This window comes from Lotus japonicus, chromosome 2 (genome assembly GCF_012489685.1).
Source record: "Lotus japonicus ecotype B-129 chromosome 2, LjGifu_v1.2".
Taxonomy (NCBI): Eukaryota; Viridiplantae; Streptophyta; class Magnoliopsida; order Fabales; family Fabaceae; genus Lotus; species Lotus japonicus.
In genome coordinates, this window is record NC_080042.1 from 80,975,322 (window position 1) to 80,994,079 (window position 18,758).

Here is an 18,758-nt window from a genome sequence, read left to right on the forward strand (position 1 = left end):
CCTCTCAATGCCTCCTTTTCCCGCTGTCAAATGCCTTTTAGCCTTTTAGGTTTAGACAAGGCAGAGGCCAAAACAAGAAGTCAAGAACCCTGAAAATCCTCCATTAAAGCATCCTTGTGCTTTCCACCTTCCTAGTCGTATTCCCAACTCGGGAGTCGAGACATCAGCTTTCGGTGCTCACCGCAAATCATGCTGAACCCTTGTACCGTTTGGTATCATGTTTTCACCTTTCAACTCTACCCGGCCATAATAAACAAGCATGTTTTCTTCTTAAAGAAAGTGAAAACTGAAAACGACAAATTCTTATACTACATGGATATTATTTTTTTTTAATTCCAACAACATAGATAGTACTAGTAATAAATATTAATACAAACTAAATTATCCAATTTCATTGCCACTTCACTGTACCAAACTTCACTAACATCAAACACTGATCCAATCTTCTCAAGTATAGCCCTGCTTGTATTTGCGAAAGAGATCCTCAGTTTTGGCATTTCTAAAGGCACAGCATCCTACCATATAAACCACTATCAAAACGACAAGGGTGATGATCAATACGACATTGGCTCTTTTCCACTCCTTCCTGAGATTTGCCAACAAACCAGCCTTGCAGGAGTCACAGCCGTAGCAAAGTTGTGTTTGGTCGTTGCTCCACTGCAGGCAATCCATATCTGCTGCTGTGTTAATCGGGCTTATCCAATAAGTTGGGTTCACAAATGTGTACGCACATTGCGTCGGTGGCTTGCAGCACCCTGACTGTAATAGGGAATCAATGGGAAAAGTTAATTAGCAAATGTTAGTGAAAGAAGACAGTTTGGACCACTAACAAATCTTGTAGCATGGTTATTTTTACTAAACATCAAACATAGTAACAGAAGTTTCATCTAAAATTAATTAATTTTGAAATAAAAAAAAGACACTACTCATTTAGCATCTTATTCTGGGTAGCTAAGAGCCACATCTCAGATAGCCCAAGTGTTTCATAAGCATGATTTAGTTAAGAAACATCTCGTCTCAACTAGGGCGGACTGGTCAGTGAAACTTTACCTGCATAGGCGTTAGACGCGCGTTAAAGAAATCCTGAGCCATTCGGAAACTCTGGTTAAGCTCAGCGCACATGTTCGTTTGACTAAGACAGCTTCTGATGTGATCCCACTTGAACGAGCTTCTCACCCTGCGACGAAGAAACCCTGAGAAGTCATCCAAACGGTACTCCAAGTAAGCGCGGTTGGGTTCCATGAGGCCATGACCACGAATGGTGACCATGTAAACGAAAACAGCCAAGCAAATGACAAGTATAACGAGGATGAGCATGGCAATGAGGTAGATTATGAGAAGCCATGAGATTCTGAAGAAGGCTCCAATGCAACCTGCGAGAGCCACGACGAGGATAAGAACACCAAGAATGATGACGGGCCATTGTAGGAAGGATACACAGGAATCAGCTGCGCCATTCATTAGCCAGATTCCGGCGCCGATGATGGGGATTGAGAGGAGCACGGCGACGAAGTTGACTGCTCCGATGACATTGTTGCTCATTGCCATCTTGTGGGAGAAACTGAGAGGGCCTGGTTAGTTTAGAGGTGTTTGTTGTTTTGTATGACAGTGAAATGGAGTAGAGCTTAGCTCAGACAGTGCATGGAAAGGTGTGAGTTTTGGATTCAATGATGGAGATGAATACATTTTTCGAAAGGTTAAATGCTACTTTTTGAAAAGTGGTACCTTGTACAGTATACACATTGAGAGAAGAGAGGAAAAATGATCAAAAACAAAAGGCTTAAATGGTTAATTTGCCCCTGTAATTGTAAAGGGAATCAGTTCTGATCCCTGTAAAATTTTTGCATCAAATTGGGTCCCTAAAAATGTTTTTTTAATCCAATTAAGTCATTTTGCTCAATTTTGACCGGTCAACGGTCCAGTGACAAGCCTAGTCAGCTAAGGATGCCCACGTGGACTTTTTAACATCAATTTTAGTCCCTTAAAAAATACTTTAATCAATTTCACTTCCAATTTTATTGATTTTATGAATAATAAAATTAATGCTTTCTTAGTTATGGCCCAAATTTATCTTAAAATACATTAGAACATAAAGATATTTTGTTAATTATGTTAGGACCCCAAATCATATGATCCTCAACCTCTCATTCTTCATCGTCCTCTTCTCCTCAACCCAGTAGATAAATATGCAGGAGAAACAAGAAACAAAAACCAAAGGGAAGAAAAGAAAGAAAAGCCTAAGGAGAATAACAAGCCTACATCAGATACCCAATCTACGCCACCAATTCCTTAGTCAAACTTCTCTATATCTTCTCAGTTAACCAAGCTCCAGAAACAAATGGAAAGCTTCAAACCAGCAGAAAACACCAACACCACCTTTGAGCTGCAATCCAACTTACCCTGAAGCATTAACCAGCAACCACCGTCTGTGAACCGCTCCACCATCTTTCTTTCACCGCCGCGACGACGTCATACTGCCTACATTCGCCACGAATCTGGGCAAGAACCACACCAACCCTGAGCAATCAAAAAGCGCACGGATCTGGGCCAGATCCGCACTGATATGGTGCTGGACAAGATGGGAGGACCTGGCGTGGTGGCGCGAGGATGGAGGAGGACCTGGCATGGCGATGCGAGGACGGAGGATGTTCAAATCGAATTCAATTCAAACAATGAATCGGTGAAATTGCGGCAAGCGCTCACCACTCAGCAACAAGCCATACATAATTTGTATGTTAAATTGGTGGAGGAGAGTGATGTTGCATCCTCTGCTGCCAATGATATTGAAGTTGCAGAGCGAGAAGGCTAAACTTCAGATGGATTTTGGGAAATTGAGGCTTAATTGGGGTGAAATTAGTTAATTAGGACTTAGTTAAGGTTTTATTTTGATTTTCAATTAATCATGAGTTGGAATTAGTTTTTATTAAAAAAAAAAGATAAAAGCCATGTGGAAATGCTGACAATGTAAAAATTAAGACACATCAGGCCAAAGCACACTTTGTCCTTAATTGGATTAAAAAAATATTTTTAGGGACCCAATTTGATGAGAAAGTTTTACAAGGATCAGGACTGATTCCCTTTATAATTACAGGGGCCAATTGACCATTTAAGCCAAAACAAAAAACAATGCTTGCCAGCAAGCTTAGCAGAGGACTAGCCTATAGGCATGGATATCATCAGAATATAGAATCTGTATGTCCTGACTCTCGTGGGACCTTTTTCAGTATCTAAGTTGACCAATTCCACACATCGGAAGAGAAGAACTCCTCCTCAGAGTCCACATGTTCACATTCATTTCATGAGGAGTGATAGCAATTGGCAAGACTCTCCTCCTTTTAACACTCTTGAATGGTGTAGATTTTACTAAAATTAAAGTGAAATATAGTTTAATAAATTTTAAATGAATTTCGATTAAATCAAAGAAAGAATGTTAAAAGAAAATGTTACTAATATTTTTCATCTTTCTTTTTTTACAAGTTATTATATTTTAATGAAGTGGTTCACTATATCTATTAAGACATAGTTTGGAGTTCGATTTCCAACTTTTGTGAATGAAAAAAAAACACACATTGATCAACCTCTTACCGTTTAGTGTGTTCGACATTAAAGTGAGAAATTAATTTCACGATTGTCAATTGTTAATAATGTTGTTGTAATTGATAGTAGATTAAGGTTTGGTTGATGTCTCAATAATGATACTCGTGATTGGCTTCCAAATTTTCTTGGATTTTAAGTTAGTGGTGTGTGTGACATATTCGCAAGGAAATTCTAGTCATTTTACATGGTTTGAAGTCGGGTTGAGATTAGAGTTATAAAAATGTGGTTTGTTATTCAAACTCTTTACATGTCGTCTTTTCAGTTCATATAATTCCTACTGCAGCAAAATTCATTGTTTATTCAATTCTCTTAGCTGCAGTGAAATGAGACTAACACTATTCAGATGAGACATAATGGGGAACAGAGGGACAACCGATGAGGAAGGGAATTCGCTCTGACTAAGGCGAATTTATTACAGCATTCGCGTGCGGTGATACGAATCCGCCCCACCCATCGCACCAGCTCCTACTTGTCCAAAAACACACAATTGAGGTAAAATTGTTTTTTTTTTCATCTTTTGTGGTAACTTTTTTCCCCATCATTCAAAAAAAAAGCCCAAAACATGGGGTAATTTTTGTTTCTAAAGCTTACATAAATAAAATAAACCCAGAAATCACTACCCCTTATCTATTCACAGTTTATCCAATATCCATTCATCGTGTTGTGATTATACTATGGCAGCGTTAGAATCATCACTTTCTGTGTTCGCACCTCAACGTTTCTCCACTATCCATCTCTTCCCTGCAAAACCACCCGAATTCGTTAAGCTCCATGCTTCCCTTTCCCACTCTCACAACCTTCTCTTCTCTTCCAATGCCTCCTCCAAAACCCCAAAACCCTGCACTCAATTATGCTCTGCTTTGCAAGAAGTAGCAGAAGCAGCTACGGAGGAAGAACCAGAGCAAGACCAGCAAGCAACCTATATCAAGAAGAAGCTCTACGTGTTTAACTTGCCTTGGTCTATGTCCGCCGCTGACATCAAAGACCTCTTTGGACAGTGCGGAACTGTCACCGACGTCGAGGTTGTTTCACAACTCTGTTTGTATTGCTTTATAATTTGTTTTTGTGCATCATTGTGTAATTTGGAGTAATGGGTTTTGGTTATAGTAGATAATAAGGGGCAAAGATGGGAGAGGCAAAGGATATGCTTTTGTTACTATGGCTTCTGGGGAAGAGGCTCAGGCTGCTGTTGATAAATTTGACACTCTTGTAAGTTGCTTTCATTTTCTTTCTTTTTCTCTCTTCAATATGTTTGTGTCTAAATAAGTATACAGATGATGCATTTGTGGAAACAATTTAATTAAAATACTTCTGCTTATTCGTAGGGCAATTTGAGAAGCTTATTGAAATAATCCCAATAGAGCTTATAAGTTGGTCAAAAACTATTTTCATAAAAATGAATCAAACACCTGCTAATGCTTATGCTATAAGAATTAAGATAAGCTCTTTCAAATGCATCATATTTTGTTTGGTCTGAAGATTAAATTGGATCAGGCTTTTGATGTTTTTTACATCAGATCAGATGTTGGTTGCTTTCACTGTCTGTGTGTTGTGGTGAATTGCTCAGATGATTATTTTCTGAATGGTGGCTCCAGATGATGGGCTATAGTCCGCAATTAAAAAATACTTTAGTTTAGCGAACCCGGAATCACAACATTTTGGATATATTCTAGGAAGATATATCCCAGAGAGTGTATTAGTCACACTAAAATGCAGATGAAATACATAATTACCCACTCTACAAACCAGCCACAACCAGTTCCTTTCATTCTCCATCCTGTTATACTTATACCACCACCTAAACCTCTTACTTTCTGCTTTGTTTTTTACACTCTAGTACTAAAAATAGACTGAAAATAAATTATTTGAGGTTTGATTGAACATGATATGCAAAAACTTGTCTAAAGACTAGGGGTTGGAGTTTGAGCTTTCATTTCGTTAACAGCTTTCTTCCTTCCCGGAAGTGTGATGTAACTACTTGTTTTTTTTGCACGCACAAGAGTCTACCAGCAGTTGACAATTTATTTTTATCATCTTTACATAGAAAGAAAGTTTTATTACTTTGCAGAAGCATGTGGTAGGATCTTCTTTTTAAATGAACATTTTAGTGACCCTTCTACATGTTTTACCTCTGGCAAAGCATTTCCAACATCGTAAAAGATAGCTTTAGGGATGATGGTTTGACATATCTTAACTTGCTGATTTTGGAATAAAAAAAATTAGTTTAGATATATTGTATTGAATATCTGAATCTACTTCTAAGGGGCTCTAATTTTATTGATTTTTAATTATGTGGTTTAGGAATTATCCGGACGGATATTAAGGGTAGAGCTTGCAAAGAGATTTAAGAAACCTTCTCCCCCAGGTCCTCCAAGTCCTCCTCCTAGTGAGGCACGTCATGTAATTTATGCATCCAACCTTGCATGGAAAGTAAGATCTACCCATCTCAGAGAATTCTTCACTGAGAATTTCAAAGCACCACTTTCAGCCAGAATTGTCTTTGATACCCCTTCTGGAAGGGCAACTGGGTATGGATTTATTTCTTATCTTACAAAGGAGGAAGCAGAGGCTGCCATATCTGCTTTGGATGGGAAGGTAATTATCCTCTCATTGATGGTTTCTTGCTCTGCTATTTCCTTACAGATGCTGATAAATTTTGCTATTTCATGACTGGCCTAAATTTTGCTATTTCATGACTGGCCTAAAACGTTTGCCTTTTATTAAAACAGTTTGATGTTAATGGCTTTAAACAGCTTTGCTTGCAGAAAATAACTTCAATTGAAATAATTTTTCATTAATTATGTTTTTGTAGTACTTTAGGTTGCATGTTTAACTTCAAGATAATTTACACTGAAGGTTTCTTGGATACGAAATCACAAACTACCTAAACTAGACTCAATAATGTTGTCTAGGTTATAGTTGTATTATACTATTGTGATTGAAATATTTTCAATAGCTGAGTATATGTTGGAGGAATATAGCCTGCATTTAATGGAAATTGACTTGCTTCATATTGCCATTGTTAAGATCGTGTAAAGATTGCAAAGCTATATGGTTGCTTCGACTGAAATACCAAACAAACAACCTATAAACTTCTATCACATTCTGATCTTTCACTTTGCTTTTTACTGCCTCTACTTATACATTTTTCTATACAGATTTTGATTCTAGGTCTTTTATTTTGGCAGTTGAACTCATTCTATGCTGTAGAAATTGGCTTATTGCCCTTATTACCTTTCTGCCAAAATATAGTAATTCTTAACAAAATCAAATTTTTAATGAAGTCTTCCACATGTTTTTTTTCTCTTCATATTTTTGGGTTACAGCAAATGGTTTTGCTTGCATACTGCATCTACTAGTTCTGTTCCAATATGCTTTTACAATGATCAGGGTAGATTGTTACTCCAAGTGTTGGATTCAGGTTGCATTTTCCACCGGTGCTTTTGTTTTTAAACTCAGCATTATTTTAATCGTTGTTAAGCATGTAGGTGGCTTTGAATAATGCGACATCACAATGATGCTAGGCGTCAATTTGAGATAGTTTTGAGTTCTCATGAGGCTACATCACGTTGATGCTAGAGCTAGATGTCATTTGTTTCATCTTTTATCTAGAACTGCCAACCAGAGGGTATGTTTCCTCTACATTGAAAAATAACTTGAGTGTCAAGTTGCTCCATATAACCATTGATGTAGTTTTCTCTCACTTCTTTAATTATTAAATACACATAAATCAATGGTTAGATGGAGCAACTTGACACTCAAAGTTTTTTTTTTCCAATGGAGAGGATCCTTACCCCGCCCGGAACAATAATGCTGCGGAAATAAGATGACTGAATGTTTCACTTCACAACAATATCTGCTTTTCCATGTTTGGCTCCTTGAAGTACAACCTAAGTTGTATCCATAATACACCATGGTACCATATGGCTCAGTTTCCTCTTGCTTGTTCTAAAATCACTAACTTCAACTGTATTAATGGGCCCAAATTTCCGCTTGTTAATTTTCTACTGAAGAAAAATTACCTAACCGTTGGCTATCCCTCTGCAGGAGTTAATGGGACGATCACTTTTTCTAAAAATCAGTGAAAAAAAAGTTAAAGAAGCTGGAAGCGAAAAAGATGAAGACTTAGACCAAGGTCATGATGCCCCAACAGAAGAATCATAAATTCTAAATATTCATGATCTTTGGCGGCGGAACATGGAGTGAGAGTAAACGTCTCTACGAGCTGGAATTTCACCTCATATATACAAAGCTATGGGATGCCTTTTTGTATTCACAATTTTTTTCACCAAGGTTAAGTTTGGTATACCTTTACAATGCAGGCGAATTTTTTATAAACTTTGAGGTATGTTTTCATTTAGATCCCATCTCCTTTGAAGTATGTAGTAATTAATTTTGTAGCATTGTTTATTTGTAATGCTCAGATATGTGTTTATCCTCCATTTGCATGGTGTTTTATTTTTTGTCAAAGCTTTGTAAGATTAAGGCAGTAAAGTCAAACACACTTACAAATCAATCCCAATCAAATTCTAATGAGAACAATATAACAAAGTACTATAAATACAATTTACAATACAAGCTGGATTGATTTACTGAGCTTAAGACATTGTATATTCAAAGGGAAAAGAAGAGAATAATCATCCATAACCACCAATAATAAAATGAAATTCAAATTACTAATGGTGAATTAGGATGTTTCAAGTCTTATATTTCATTTTCAGCTCTTTTTCATTGGCAGAAATATTCTAGAGCTATACCACCTGCTTGATATTGACCGTGGCCGTCGGAGATGATTTGGGCTACCATGTTCTGGTGATGTCAATAGCCCAATACATATGAAACTTACTAGATTGATTTACTTTTTATAATGCAATCTACTTTTTAACAAACTTAAAAACTAATATTCTAATTTGTGCAAGTCACTACTCACTAGATTGATTTAACTGTGTAAGATTTGAGAAATGTACTTAAGCTTATAGATTCAAATGTCACTACTGCCATTATACAGAAAAAAAAAGTCAAATTGTACAATTGGCTTATTATGAAAGTTATGGAAAATCATATTAAAACTACAGTAAGCAAATTCATATGTAATTTAACAAATTCTACAATCACCTTATAACCCACAGTTTACTGTTACCTTAATGAATAACAGAAACACAATTATCCTGAAAAAGAAAAAGAGATCACTCAGTGACGTCTGAGCCAAGTTTTAAGACTACAAAAGCGTCTTGAATGCTTAAAAACGAGGGTCCTCTTTAGTTTTGCTGTTGTCAAAAGACTCAAAAGGGATTGGATCATGAGTGTATTAGCTTTTGTGCTTATGATTATGTCTCTGCACAAGTTGGAAAAGAGCCAGAGTCTATGGCATTATGCCAGCACACAATTCAAGGTAATCATTTCAGCAAGCTCCCTCAGCATAAAAAAACTGAAGGAAAATGCGAGAAAGACAATTATGAATAGGAGTTTTCTTAATGCAGTTATAGATCACAAACCGTGCTTGGAGATTAAACAATTTCTTTTGGTAAAGATAGAAGCTTAGGAAACACGCTTTATTAAGTATTGATATTCCTTCTGTTAATTCTTTTAACTAAAATTTTCTGAAAGTAAGATTATGTATTTGATCCAAAGCATGTCAAACGTTAACAAGTATATTTAAATCAATTTTCATTATCTTATGAAATATTCTTCCACTTATCAGAATATATACCTTATCATTTGTCTTAAGAATTCAACTTCTGCATCAACATATTAAGAGATGTACTCCTACTCCTATATGATAAAAAACCAATTAATTCTGTTAATCAAACCATGAAAGTTTAAGTGCATTAGGGGAACAGAAATAGAATAAACTCATACTTCTTTGCTTCTTGCGACCAAACAATGGCTTGACCTACAGAGTTGAAAAGCATAGAATAGATGCTCCAAGGTTTCAACAAGTGATTGGTTCGGTGAAAACTGAAAATGTACCAACTATATTTGACTGGAACTTGCTTTAAAAGTTAAAACACATAAACTGTTTCTTTCACTGCACACATATATATTCTCATGATCAAGTTGACTAGCTGCATAATTTAGGTTATCATATGAGTAAAGATTATGGTTAACTTGGGAGTGAAGTTTAATTATTGGTCTTAAAATATAAACATATGCTAGTCACATTTCTTTACAAAGTTAGTACCACACTTGGCCTTAGATTGTGGAGGGAGAAAGATGCTTACTGTTGGGATTATAGGGAGAATATATGCAAATTAGAATATGATAGTCATATTGTAAGCCCCACAAAGAAGATGTGATGCCTAGAGGAGACAATTGAGCAACCATATTTAACAACAGAAGTCTAGTGTTTCCAACACATAGAGATTCCCTTCTATTCTATTTCTTATATTTTTTTTTTGTACTCCTTAGAGGGCGAGGAAATGTCCTAAGTGTACATCGGAGGATAAGGCTAAATGTTGGTGACCCCTGAATATTACATTAAAACCAGACTTGCATGGCCAATGTACTTAACTCTCATACTTTGGGATCAAGTTGGAGGAATGTAAAATACTAGCTGAAAGGGGCGATGAAATGTCCTACGTGTATATTGTAAGGCAAGCCTAGAGGTTGATGACGATGTTACATTAAACTATCAAAATTTTGTTATTTGTTTACTCTAAAGTGACTAAAGTGTTCACCTCATGGCACAAGTTATTAGGACATTCCTTTTTGAATTTGTGTTGCCATTGGCAATAACATCATAATGATACACACTAGCCTCATCTAGGTGATATATTGAAAGCAAAAATGCCTGAAGTTTCCAACATATCCACCTCTGTGTGTCAGATACAGCTCCCTTGATGACCCAATTGGCTCCACATATAGCTAGATGCATACTTATGAAGTTCCTGGGTAATTTGGATTTCACTTTAGAAAGGACTAAAACGTGATGCTTTTGGAATAAATAGTACATTTTTTTAAAAATTCTTTTATAATTTATTTTAAACGCAATTAATTCTGCGAGAAGCTTCTGAGAGTAGCTTCGTAGTGTCGAAGTTGATTATGAAAAAAAAGCCAATCCAAACGTACTATGAGTATTAGAATTCAAGTTAAGTCTAAATCTACCTAAAAATTAGTTTAGAGGTGAAGATTACTATACCCTATATATTGACTTATTTGATCACAGATCGATGTAGCATTTCCCAACAATGAGTAAGTTAAAATAATCAAAAGGGAAAAGCATTTATATTTTATAATTCTCAACTAATATCAACATTCCCCACCACCTCATTAGTCAATAAATCATTTAACACACAAAGATAAACTTGAAGGCAGAGAAAGCTATTTGAAGGAAAAGAAAAAGAAGGTGAGCAAAAACAAAAGTTAAAGTACGCTCACCATTTTCCTTGTCTTTGCCCTGCTTTCCATCCAAGTCCTTTGGCCCCTTTTTTCAACACCATCTTTTACCTTGTTAGAAACTTTCACTCTAGCTTAGTCTCTCTCTGTCTTCTTTACCTATCTAATCTATAAGACCATTCATTACCCCGTATCTTTCATGTAAGCTGCTAATCATTGTTATGAGATAAACTTCTCACAATCTCAACCATAAATTTTAGGTGATAACATAACATGTACATCTTCTATATGTATTAGAATATATACTCCTCCTAAGGTTTTTTAGCCATGGCTTCTCTCGGCAACCCGAAAACTTGGGTTCCATACATGAACAACAAAGACTGTTCTCAAGGATTTTGCAGCTTCTATTGTCCACAATGGTGTTATGTACTCTATCCTCCTCCTCCCCCTCCTTCTCCCTTTGAATTTCCTGAAGAGGATTCAGGTCCAAATTTCTCCCCTCTCGTTATTTCAGTTATTGGTGTCTTGGCCAGTGCTTTTCTTCTTGTGACTTACTATGTCATAATATCCAAGTACTGTGGCCGCAGAGAATCTTCACAGCGCGAGAACCATGAAGCCAATGCTGAATTGGAGGAGAATGAGAATCACAACCCTTCACTCCATGAACCGTGGCATGTTTCAACCTCTGGCTTAGAAGAGGCTTTGATTAAGTCCATAACAGTTTGCAAGTACAAGAAAGGCAATGGTTTAGTTGAGGTAACGGATTGCTCCGTTTGTTTAAGCGAGTTTCAAGACGATGAGAGTATTAGGCTTTTGCCAAAGTGCAGCCATGCTTTTCATCTCAATTGCATTGACACATGGCTCAAATCTCACTCCAATTGCCCTCTTTGTCGTGCTAGCATATTCACCTTCAATGCTGCAGCAGCACTTGATGTGGTGGAACTCCCTTCAAGGAACGAAGCTTCTTCAGAAAATCAACATGTAGGTGGTGGAAGAGACAGTGAATTATTGGATGATGTGGAAGAAGAAGAAACCTTGCATGGTGGTACAGAAGCTCCGAAGACCGCATTTCGTGCTTTCAGTGATTTAGGCAATTTGAGAGGAAGGCAAAGTGTGATTGAGATTAGAGATGAAGACTATTATGAATCCATTCGAAGGTCGGTGTCGATGGATCATTCGTTTCAAAGTGGTATTTCAGTTGCTGATGTGCTGCAAATAAATGAGGAGCAAGATTTCCAAGTGGAAGCATGCTCCCTTGGACCTGGTCCATCAAAGAGATCAAGAGGTGAAAGTAGCAAGTCTAGCTGTAGAAGGAAGGTTTTGCATTGTGTTGTGAGTCCAATTGCAATGAAGAGATCCTTTTCCAGTGGGAGATTCTCTCTTAGCAGAAATGGCAGAGGGAGACAAGGGGTTTTGCCTTTCTAGAAAATGAAAATTCCTTTATCTATTTACATCTTTTATCCTTTTTCTGAAAGTGTGACAATGAAGAAGAAGAAGAATGACAATTGACCAAATTTTTGTGTGACGGTCTTATATTAAATTTGTTTGGATCTTTATATGGTATATTAATAAGTGTGATATTAGTTTTAGGCTAAAATCTGAAATCAAAACCTTTTTTATGGTTTATATTATGACCAGTGAGTTGAGCACCTCAAGCTTCTCTTATTGTTAGCATCAGAACTTGGAAGTCATATATTGTTGCTCTGTTCCGGGCTCTGCATCTTATTATCAATTTTTTTTCTTAATCTAGGTATCCCACAGTAAGGTATCATTAGTGTTGGTAAGCCGTGAGACTAATTTCTCTTCACATTATCAACACTTGCTAAACTAAAAGTTAAAGGTTGATTTGTCCAGGAAATGCATACAGTTAAAAGTTCAGTTGACTTAATTCATATAGAGAATCATAAAAGCCAAAAACAATGAAATTAATTCAAAATGACAAAAAATTATGTACACCCGAAGGACGTCCTAAATGTACACGCACATTATGAAGAGTTACTCCATAATACTTACGTCAAAATAATATAACAAATGCATTCAAAGTTATAAATAAATTTATGTAATCCAAACAACTCGTTCTACCAAATTACAATTTCAACTCATTGTCACCTTGACTCAATCCGGCTGAGTGAGAATTTACAACTTCCTCCACTGCCCTGTGTCTCCATTATTTGATTTTTGTGCATCCAAAGAATAGTTTCAAGTATAAGTGAAACATCAATTTGACCATGGACCTCCAACCATATTGTGAGATTAACTATTCAAAAGATGGATGCCTACTAATGGTAGTAGACGGGTGCTCTTTGTTTGAAAGTAGAAGAAGACCAAGATATTAGGATGAACTTGAGAAGCCTTATGGTCCATACACCAACTACCCGGGTAAGTGAAGATAATGCAGCCCACTCAAAAAAAAAAAAAGGAAATGTGAGTAACCTTAAAATGCGGAGAGATTGGACGTTGTTCTCTTCTTAAAAAAAATAGAGAACTTAGTGTATTCTTACGCTGTAGACTATTATTACGAAATGAAATTAGCTCCACGAAATTAAACATACATGTCTCCATCCCAATGTAATAGAATTGAACATCTTTTTTAACCTGAAGATGGATATGGAGATGTTCAGTTGGAGATGGAGATGTCGAGACAAATAGACTCACATCCTAACATAGGTAGGTTCATCAGGTTAAAAAAATGCTCAATTCTATTACATTGTGATGGAGAAATGTATGTTTAATTTGGTGGAGCTAATTTCATTTCATAATAATAGTTTATTGTATAAGAATGCACTAAGTTCTCATTTTTTTGGAGGAAGCAAGAAACATACCTTTGTTGGACGATGGAAAACGTCCAACCTCTCCGGATTTACGGTTGGTCACAACGCAATGGTTTCAAAAGTCACGAAGCATAGGCTGATTGGCACCATTCTCTCATCCCCTGGAAATATATTCTTTTTCATATCTATATCCTGTCCTTTTTTTACTTGCTTTATTAAAAGTACATTACTCATGTTAAACAAGAAAAATAAATTTGTTAAAAACGTCTTGACTTAACCAAACACTAAAGTTAGATGATGCTTTGATTTGATTACACTCTATTTCCTTTCCGGTTCATAATCCAAAGAGATCCATCCCCACATCCACATTCAGGGATCATCCATCCATGTCTGCTTGTGCCTCTGCTTAATTTACACTAGTAGACACAATGTTTTAATGAGGATGTACCATCCATCAATCTCACAGAAAGAAACAAAACTGAAACCTGATAATCAAAACAAAAGAAAAATTGCATCTATCCCACAAAGGCAAAGGAGCCTAATTAATTTGATCCCAGCCTTTCTTTGAAAATTACAAAAATGTAACATTAATCCTAATATGCCAACAGCTAGTAACAGAACCTCTTACAATATTGTAATTTACAGACAAATTCTGCATTTAACATAGTGAAGCTAGTTTTCATATGTTAATAGTACAAAATAAAGATGGGTTCAATATATTCACATTAGGGGTGATGAAATATAGATGTACAATTTCTAACCAACACCCTTCCGATAAACCATTATATGACCACTATTTTTAACTTTATAACACTTTGTAACAGTTAAAAACTGCCGCAAAGTAATATGTTTAAAGAGTGTCGCAAAAAATGTGTGTTTATCATCAAGAGCTATTCGATGTCCCATTCTCTTGTTCTCTAGTAAAGGCAACCAACGATAGCATCCTCCCAATCCAAAATGTGTCTTTAATGCTAGCAAGCAGCCCAGATTGTCGTTACTTAAAATCTCAAGCCAAGGATTTTAGTATTATTTGTCTTGCTGGACAAATCATGTTCGCATATCTTATCACCATCTCTATCCATAACCCAAAATGAAGAAAAATTGAGTGAACATGCTAGGCATGTCAACTCACAAATCTGTGATTGTTTTAAGCCAAGTTACAAAATCAATATGATGGAGAATGGTTTGGTATGCAGTTGCTTATGAATTTTGTTTACCACACTTTTATTCAAATTTGTTAATGAAAGTACTTACTTCACATTATAGTACTAATTAACAAAACCAACAACACATTATCTTGATTCAGAAACAAACTTTATTTGGTGACTGGAGGATAGTACAGCTAAATTGAAAATTAGAGTAACTATGTCAGCATTTCAATTCCCATTAACACCTAAACAGTTCAACTGCACACCAAATTAACACAAGCAGAAACTCAAGCTCTAGTTAAATATTTTGTCCTCTCTCTCTAGAAGGGGGAGTGGTTGATTTGGTCATTTCACCAAATAAACCTGATTAACAGCAAAGGGAAGCTTCATCATCAATCATTCTAAGCAAGTTGTGAACTGCAGTTGCAATGTCATCTACTGAACCAAGCTGGCATCCTTCCTCAACCTTCACAACAAAACAAAAAAAGAATTGTCAATTTTAGCAAAAGAGTTCATCTAAATTTTCATAACTTCATACAGGGACAAGCAATTTCAATTAACCAACAGTAACATCTGTCTTAGAAATTGGATTAGGCTTAACTGTACCCAAAAACTGGGTTAAGGGTGAGAACTAATCTACCATTTATGAGAACTGTTTTAGTCATACTCATATCTTTAGTCAATGTGAGACTTTTAAGTATTCTAAAACACTAATTGAAGGCTCTTTTTGCCTAATTTATTATCTACATCCAAAATTCTCCAAACTATGCTGGCCTGGCAGAAAAAGGAAGCAACAAAAAGTACTGTTTGGCTCAAATCATAACATAACAGTTTCATACCTTAGTACTGATAGAAAAGAGTACCAAGGGGTCCATAGTGGTGACATTGAGATGCAGTATAGTGAGGAAGAGTGCTTGAAAACCAGCAACAAGCTTTGATAGCTTCCTCGGGCTTCTCCTTGTGAGAATTCGAAGGTTTGCATGTGTCTCGATCAGAGTAACCTCAATATCAGCTATGGCTGCTGCTGCAGTCTCAGAAGAAGAAGTGTATTTGTGAGCCAGGGACCACGTGTACTGAGGATGCACAAAAAAATTAGCAAAAGGGGGTGTCATGATCATGGAGTTGGAAATGGCTTTATCTTCTTCAGTACTGGTTAGTGCCACTCCTTGATGTAAAAGCTGAAATTTTTTAGCCTCAAGGGACTGCATTAGGTGCTCTAGTTCCTTCACAAATTCTATTGCTCCACCCACTATTGAGGCCTGGTCACCCTAAGCATACAAAAATTGTACATTTGATTAGTATAGTTGCATTGAGAATTAAAGGTAAAAGAAAATTCTTATGAAGCTTTTGCATGTGGCCTAAAGTATGATATTCATTCAAACTTCCAATTATTTAGCACCACCATAAGTGCATTACACTTAAAAGAGTTAAATAAAGAACACTATGATGTGCTGTTTGGAGACATCTGTGCATGTTTCACTTTCTGTTGAAAACCACATTTGGTGCAAATCGAGATTACACGTTACGAGGTGTCTAAGGTGAAAGGAAGAAAAGTGTTCTCTCGGCATTCAGTTGACCTCAACAGAGAACCAAACATGTATGTTTATCTTTGCTCAGGCCCAATTCTGAAACTAAAAAACTAGCATGTTTGAAAATCGTTCTAGAATTGATTCTAAAGCTAGAATCAATTGTGGGAAGAAGCTTGTATGAGTAGCTTTTAGATGACTGAATAGCTTTTAGACAACAAAACATATTTCCTAACACCATTGTGAAATTTCTCCATACAATATTCTTATGAGAGACACAAGACAAAGAAGGGTAAAAAGGGAGGATGAAATGCAAACCCTTTGGACATAGGATTCAGGCATGAGTGATCTCAGAACAGCAAGATGCTCATTCATCTGTTTCCGGCGGTTTCTTTCTACAGTAATGTGAGTCATTCTTTGAGTCTCTGCCTCTTCCTTGCTCTTACAAATCCTTGTCTTTCTCCTCCTCTTCTTCCTCCCTTGCACGGCGAAATTCCGCCTCTGGCCAACGGCTTCTGGTTCACCACATTGCCGTTTTCTTGTCACCAATGCAGGGTCATGTTCATGATGTTTCACTCTATTCTCTTCTAATAACAAGCTAGTCTCTGATGAATACTCATAGCTGCTAAATGGAGTAGCAGAGATGGTGTCATAGATGATGAAGTTGGAAAAATCACTAGATGGAAGAGTTTCTAAGGCCATTACTCTCCTCAACTGTTGGTCTGAATTCTCTTCTTAATCCAACAACACAAACAATTTATAGCAAATCCAAGTTGATGCTGCATGCAGTTTTGAGAGTTAATTAAGAATTGGAAAAAGGGTAATTTAGTTAGAGGATACGCTTGCAGCACGTGAGGAGGACAGAAAAGGTGCTATGCTTTTCAGCAATGAGAAAGTGAAGAAAAGGAAACATGCTCCTCATCACAATTTCATAGGTGCTGTCAAAGACTCTCTGCAAGAGAGGGTGGGTGGGGGACCCAAATCTATATAGAAATGAGCATACAAACAACACAAGGAGCTGTGCAATAGCTACTCCTCACATTCAAATCCTTGTTTGGGTTTGCAAGAAATGGCTCAGACTGACCCACATACCCCAAGATTCCCTTATAAATTATTTAGACATAGACCATATAGTAGCATCTATATGACAATTTATTATACATTCTATATGTCAAAGGGATATATTATTGTATCATCATTTTGCTGTTGTTGACTTGTGATTCCAACCATGAACGTTAATGATAATCCATATGGAATACAGTAGTATATAAATTCAGAAGAAAACACTTTTTTTTTTACGGACATCCAACAAAACTTACAATTTTTTGCGGTTTTTAACTCAAATCGTCACAATTGGCAGAGTTTATTTATTTTTTGAAAATTATGCAATTTATAACTGTCAAATGAGGTGTTTGCAATAAACCGTGTCCACTGATTATTTTTGAACACTGAATCAATAGTAAACTTAACCTGATAGGAACGATCAAACTCATAATTAGAGCTCTTTATAGGACTTCATGATGGTAACATCTATCAAGATCATTTTGATGACATGTATCAACAGAGTCAGAGATGTTAGGTAACAACTTTTCTATTTACCATGACAGGCTCAGCGTAGCCCCTACTATATAAGGGGCGTATTTCCCGTTGTTACTTTGATTTGCAAAAGGCAGAGTACCTATAGATCCAGGTCTTGACATTGGTATATGGAAGTGTGTTGAAATGATTGGGACCACTTGGAACTTGTGAATGTAAAATTTCAAGTAAAAGTTTGCTACTATGAACTATCCGTCTTTTCTGATGTACTTCACTTGAATTCATGTTAAATTTAATATTGGAAAATCTATTTCTTCGATTCATTTAAAACGTAATGTGACAATTTGAGTTTTTCTGTTAATATATTTTTGAGATATATAAAACCATGTTTACATTTACTCCATGTTAAGCTAAACATCTATATTAAGTGATTGCAATTTGCAAACATGCAAATGTAACTGAATGAAAATAAGCCTGGTTACGTTTGAGTAAAAGTTTAAAACCATTATTATCAGTGTCGTGTTCTTCTCATAGCATGTGAATGTGCTGGTGTTTGGAGGATGAAAGAGAGATGTTGGAAACAACAGACGTGTAGCCTTATGTGGTGAAGAGGACATATGAAGGACAGGAGTCAAGGTTCATTGGACCATGCATGGTCCAAGCTGTGTCAGGCCTCGGTTAGGTTAACCATGTGATATAGTGTAAGCTTCTCTTCACAAACAACCAGGGCCGCATCACTTATATTAAAATGGAAAATGATTTCTTCACACACATTCATCATTCACTTTTAGAGAAAGAGAACTAATAGATACAATGAATAATGTGATAGTAAAAAAAATGAAGAT

General features: G+C 36.3%; 4 protein-coding genes across 5 annotated transcripts; 2 read left to right on the forward strand and 2 right to left on the reverse strand.

Annotated features, from left to right (window-relative positions):
* Positions 1–250: 250 nt before the first annotated feature.
* On the reverse strand, positions 251–1,730 carry LOC130740145 (protein TORNADO 2-like). Its single transcript, XM_057592653.1, has 2 exons — positions 1,051–1,730; positions 251–759 (listed from the first exon to the last, which is right to left on the reverse strand). The coding sequence occupies exons 1-2, from the start codon at positions 1,546–1,548 to the stop codon at positions 448–450; spliced, it is 810 nt and encodes a 269-aa protein (XP_057448636.1). The 5' UTR covers positions 1,549–1,730; the 3' UTR covers positions 251–447.
* Positions 1,731–4,211: 2,481 nt separating this feature from the next.
* LOC130740147 (28 kDa ribonucleoprotein, chloroplastic) lies at positions 4,212–8,580 on the forward strand. 2 transcript variants are annotated; one of them, XR_009020080.1, is made up of 5 exons: positions 4,212–4,619; positions 4,708–4,806; positions 5,899–6,192; positions 7,645–7,942; positions 8,336–8,580. XR_009020080.1 is itself a non-coding variant. In XM_057592655.1 (4 exons), the coding sequence occupies exons 1-4, from the start codon at positions 4,272–4,274 to the stop codon at positions 7,759–7,761; spliced, it is 858 nt and encodes a 285-aa protein (XP_057448638.1). In that variant the 5' UTR covers positions 4,212–4,271; the 3' UTR covers positions 7,762–8,067. The 2 variants fall into 2 exon arrangements, 1 of the variants encoding a protein (XP_057448638.1); XM_057592655.1 differs by lacking the exon at positions 8,336–8,580 and having other exon boundaries at positions 7,645–8,067.
* A 2,111-nt stretch (positions 8,581–10,691) lies between these two features.
* On the forward strand, positions 10,692–12,484 carry LOC130740146 (E3 ubiquitin-protein ligase Os04g0590900-like). The gene has a single exon (XM_057592654.1). The coding sequence runs from the start codon at positions 11,260–11,262 to the stop codon at positions 12,355–12,357; it is 1,098 nt and encodes a 365-aa protein (XP_057448637.1). The 5' UTR covers positions 10,692–11,259; the 3' UTR covers positions 12,358–12,484.
* A 2,511-nt stretch (positions 12,485–14,995) lies between these two features.
* Positions 14,996–17,311, reverse strand: LOC130740148 (transcription factor bHLH71-like). The gene is made up of 3 exons (XM_057592656.1): positions 16,696–17,311; positions 15,691–16,119; positions 14,996–15,317 (listed from the first exon to the last, which is right to left on the reverse strand). The coding sequence occupies exons 1-3, from the start codon at positions 17,077–17,079 to the stop codon at positions 15,219–15,221; spliced, it is 912 nt and encodes a 303-aa protein (XP_057448639.1). The 5' UTR covers positions 17,080–17,311; the 3' UTR covers positions 14,996–15,218.
* Positions 17,312–18,758: the final 1,447 nt, after the last annotated feature.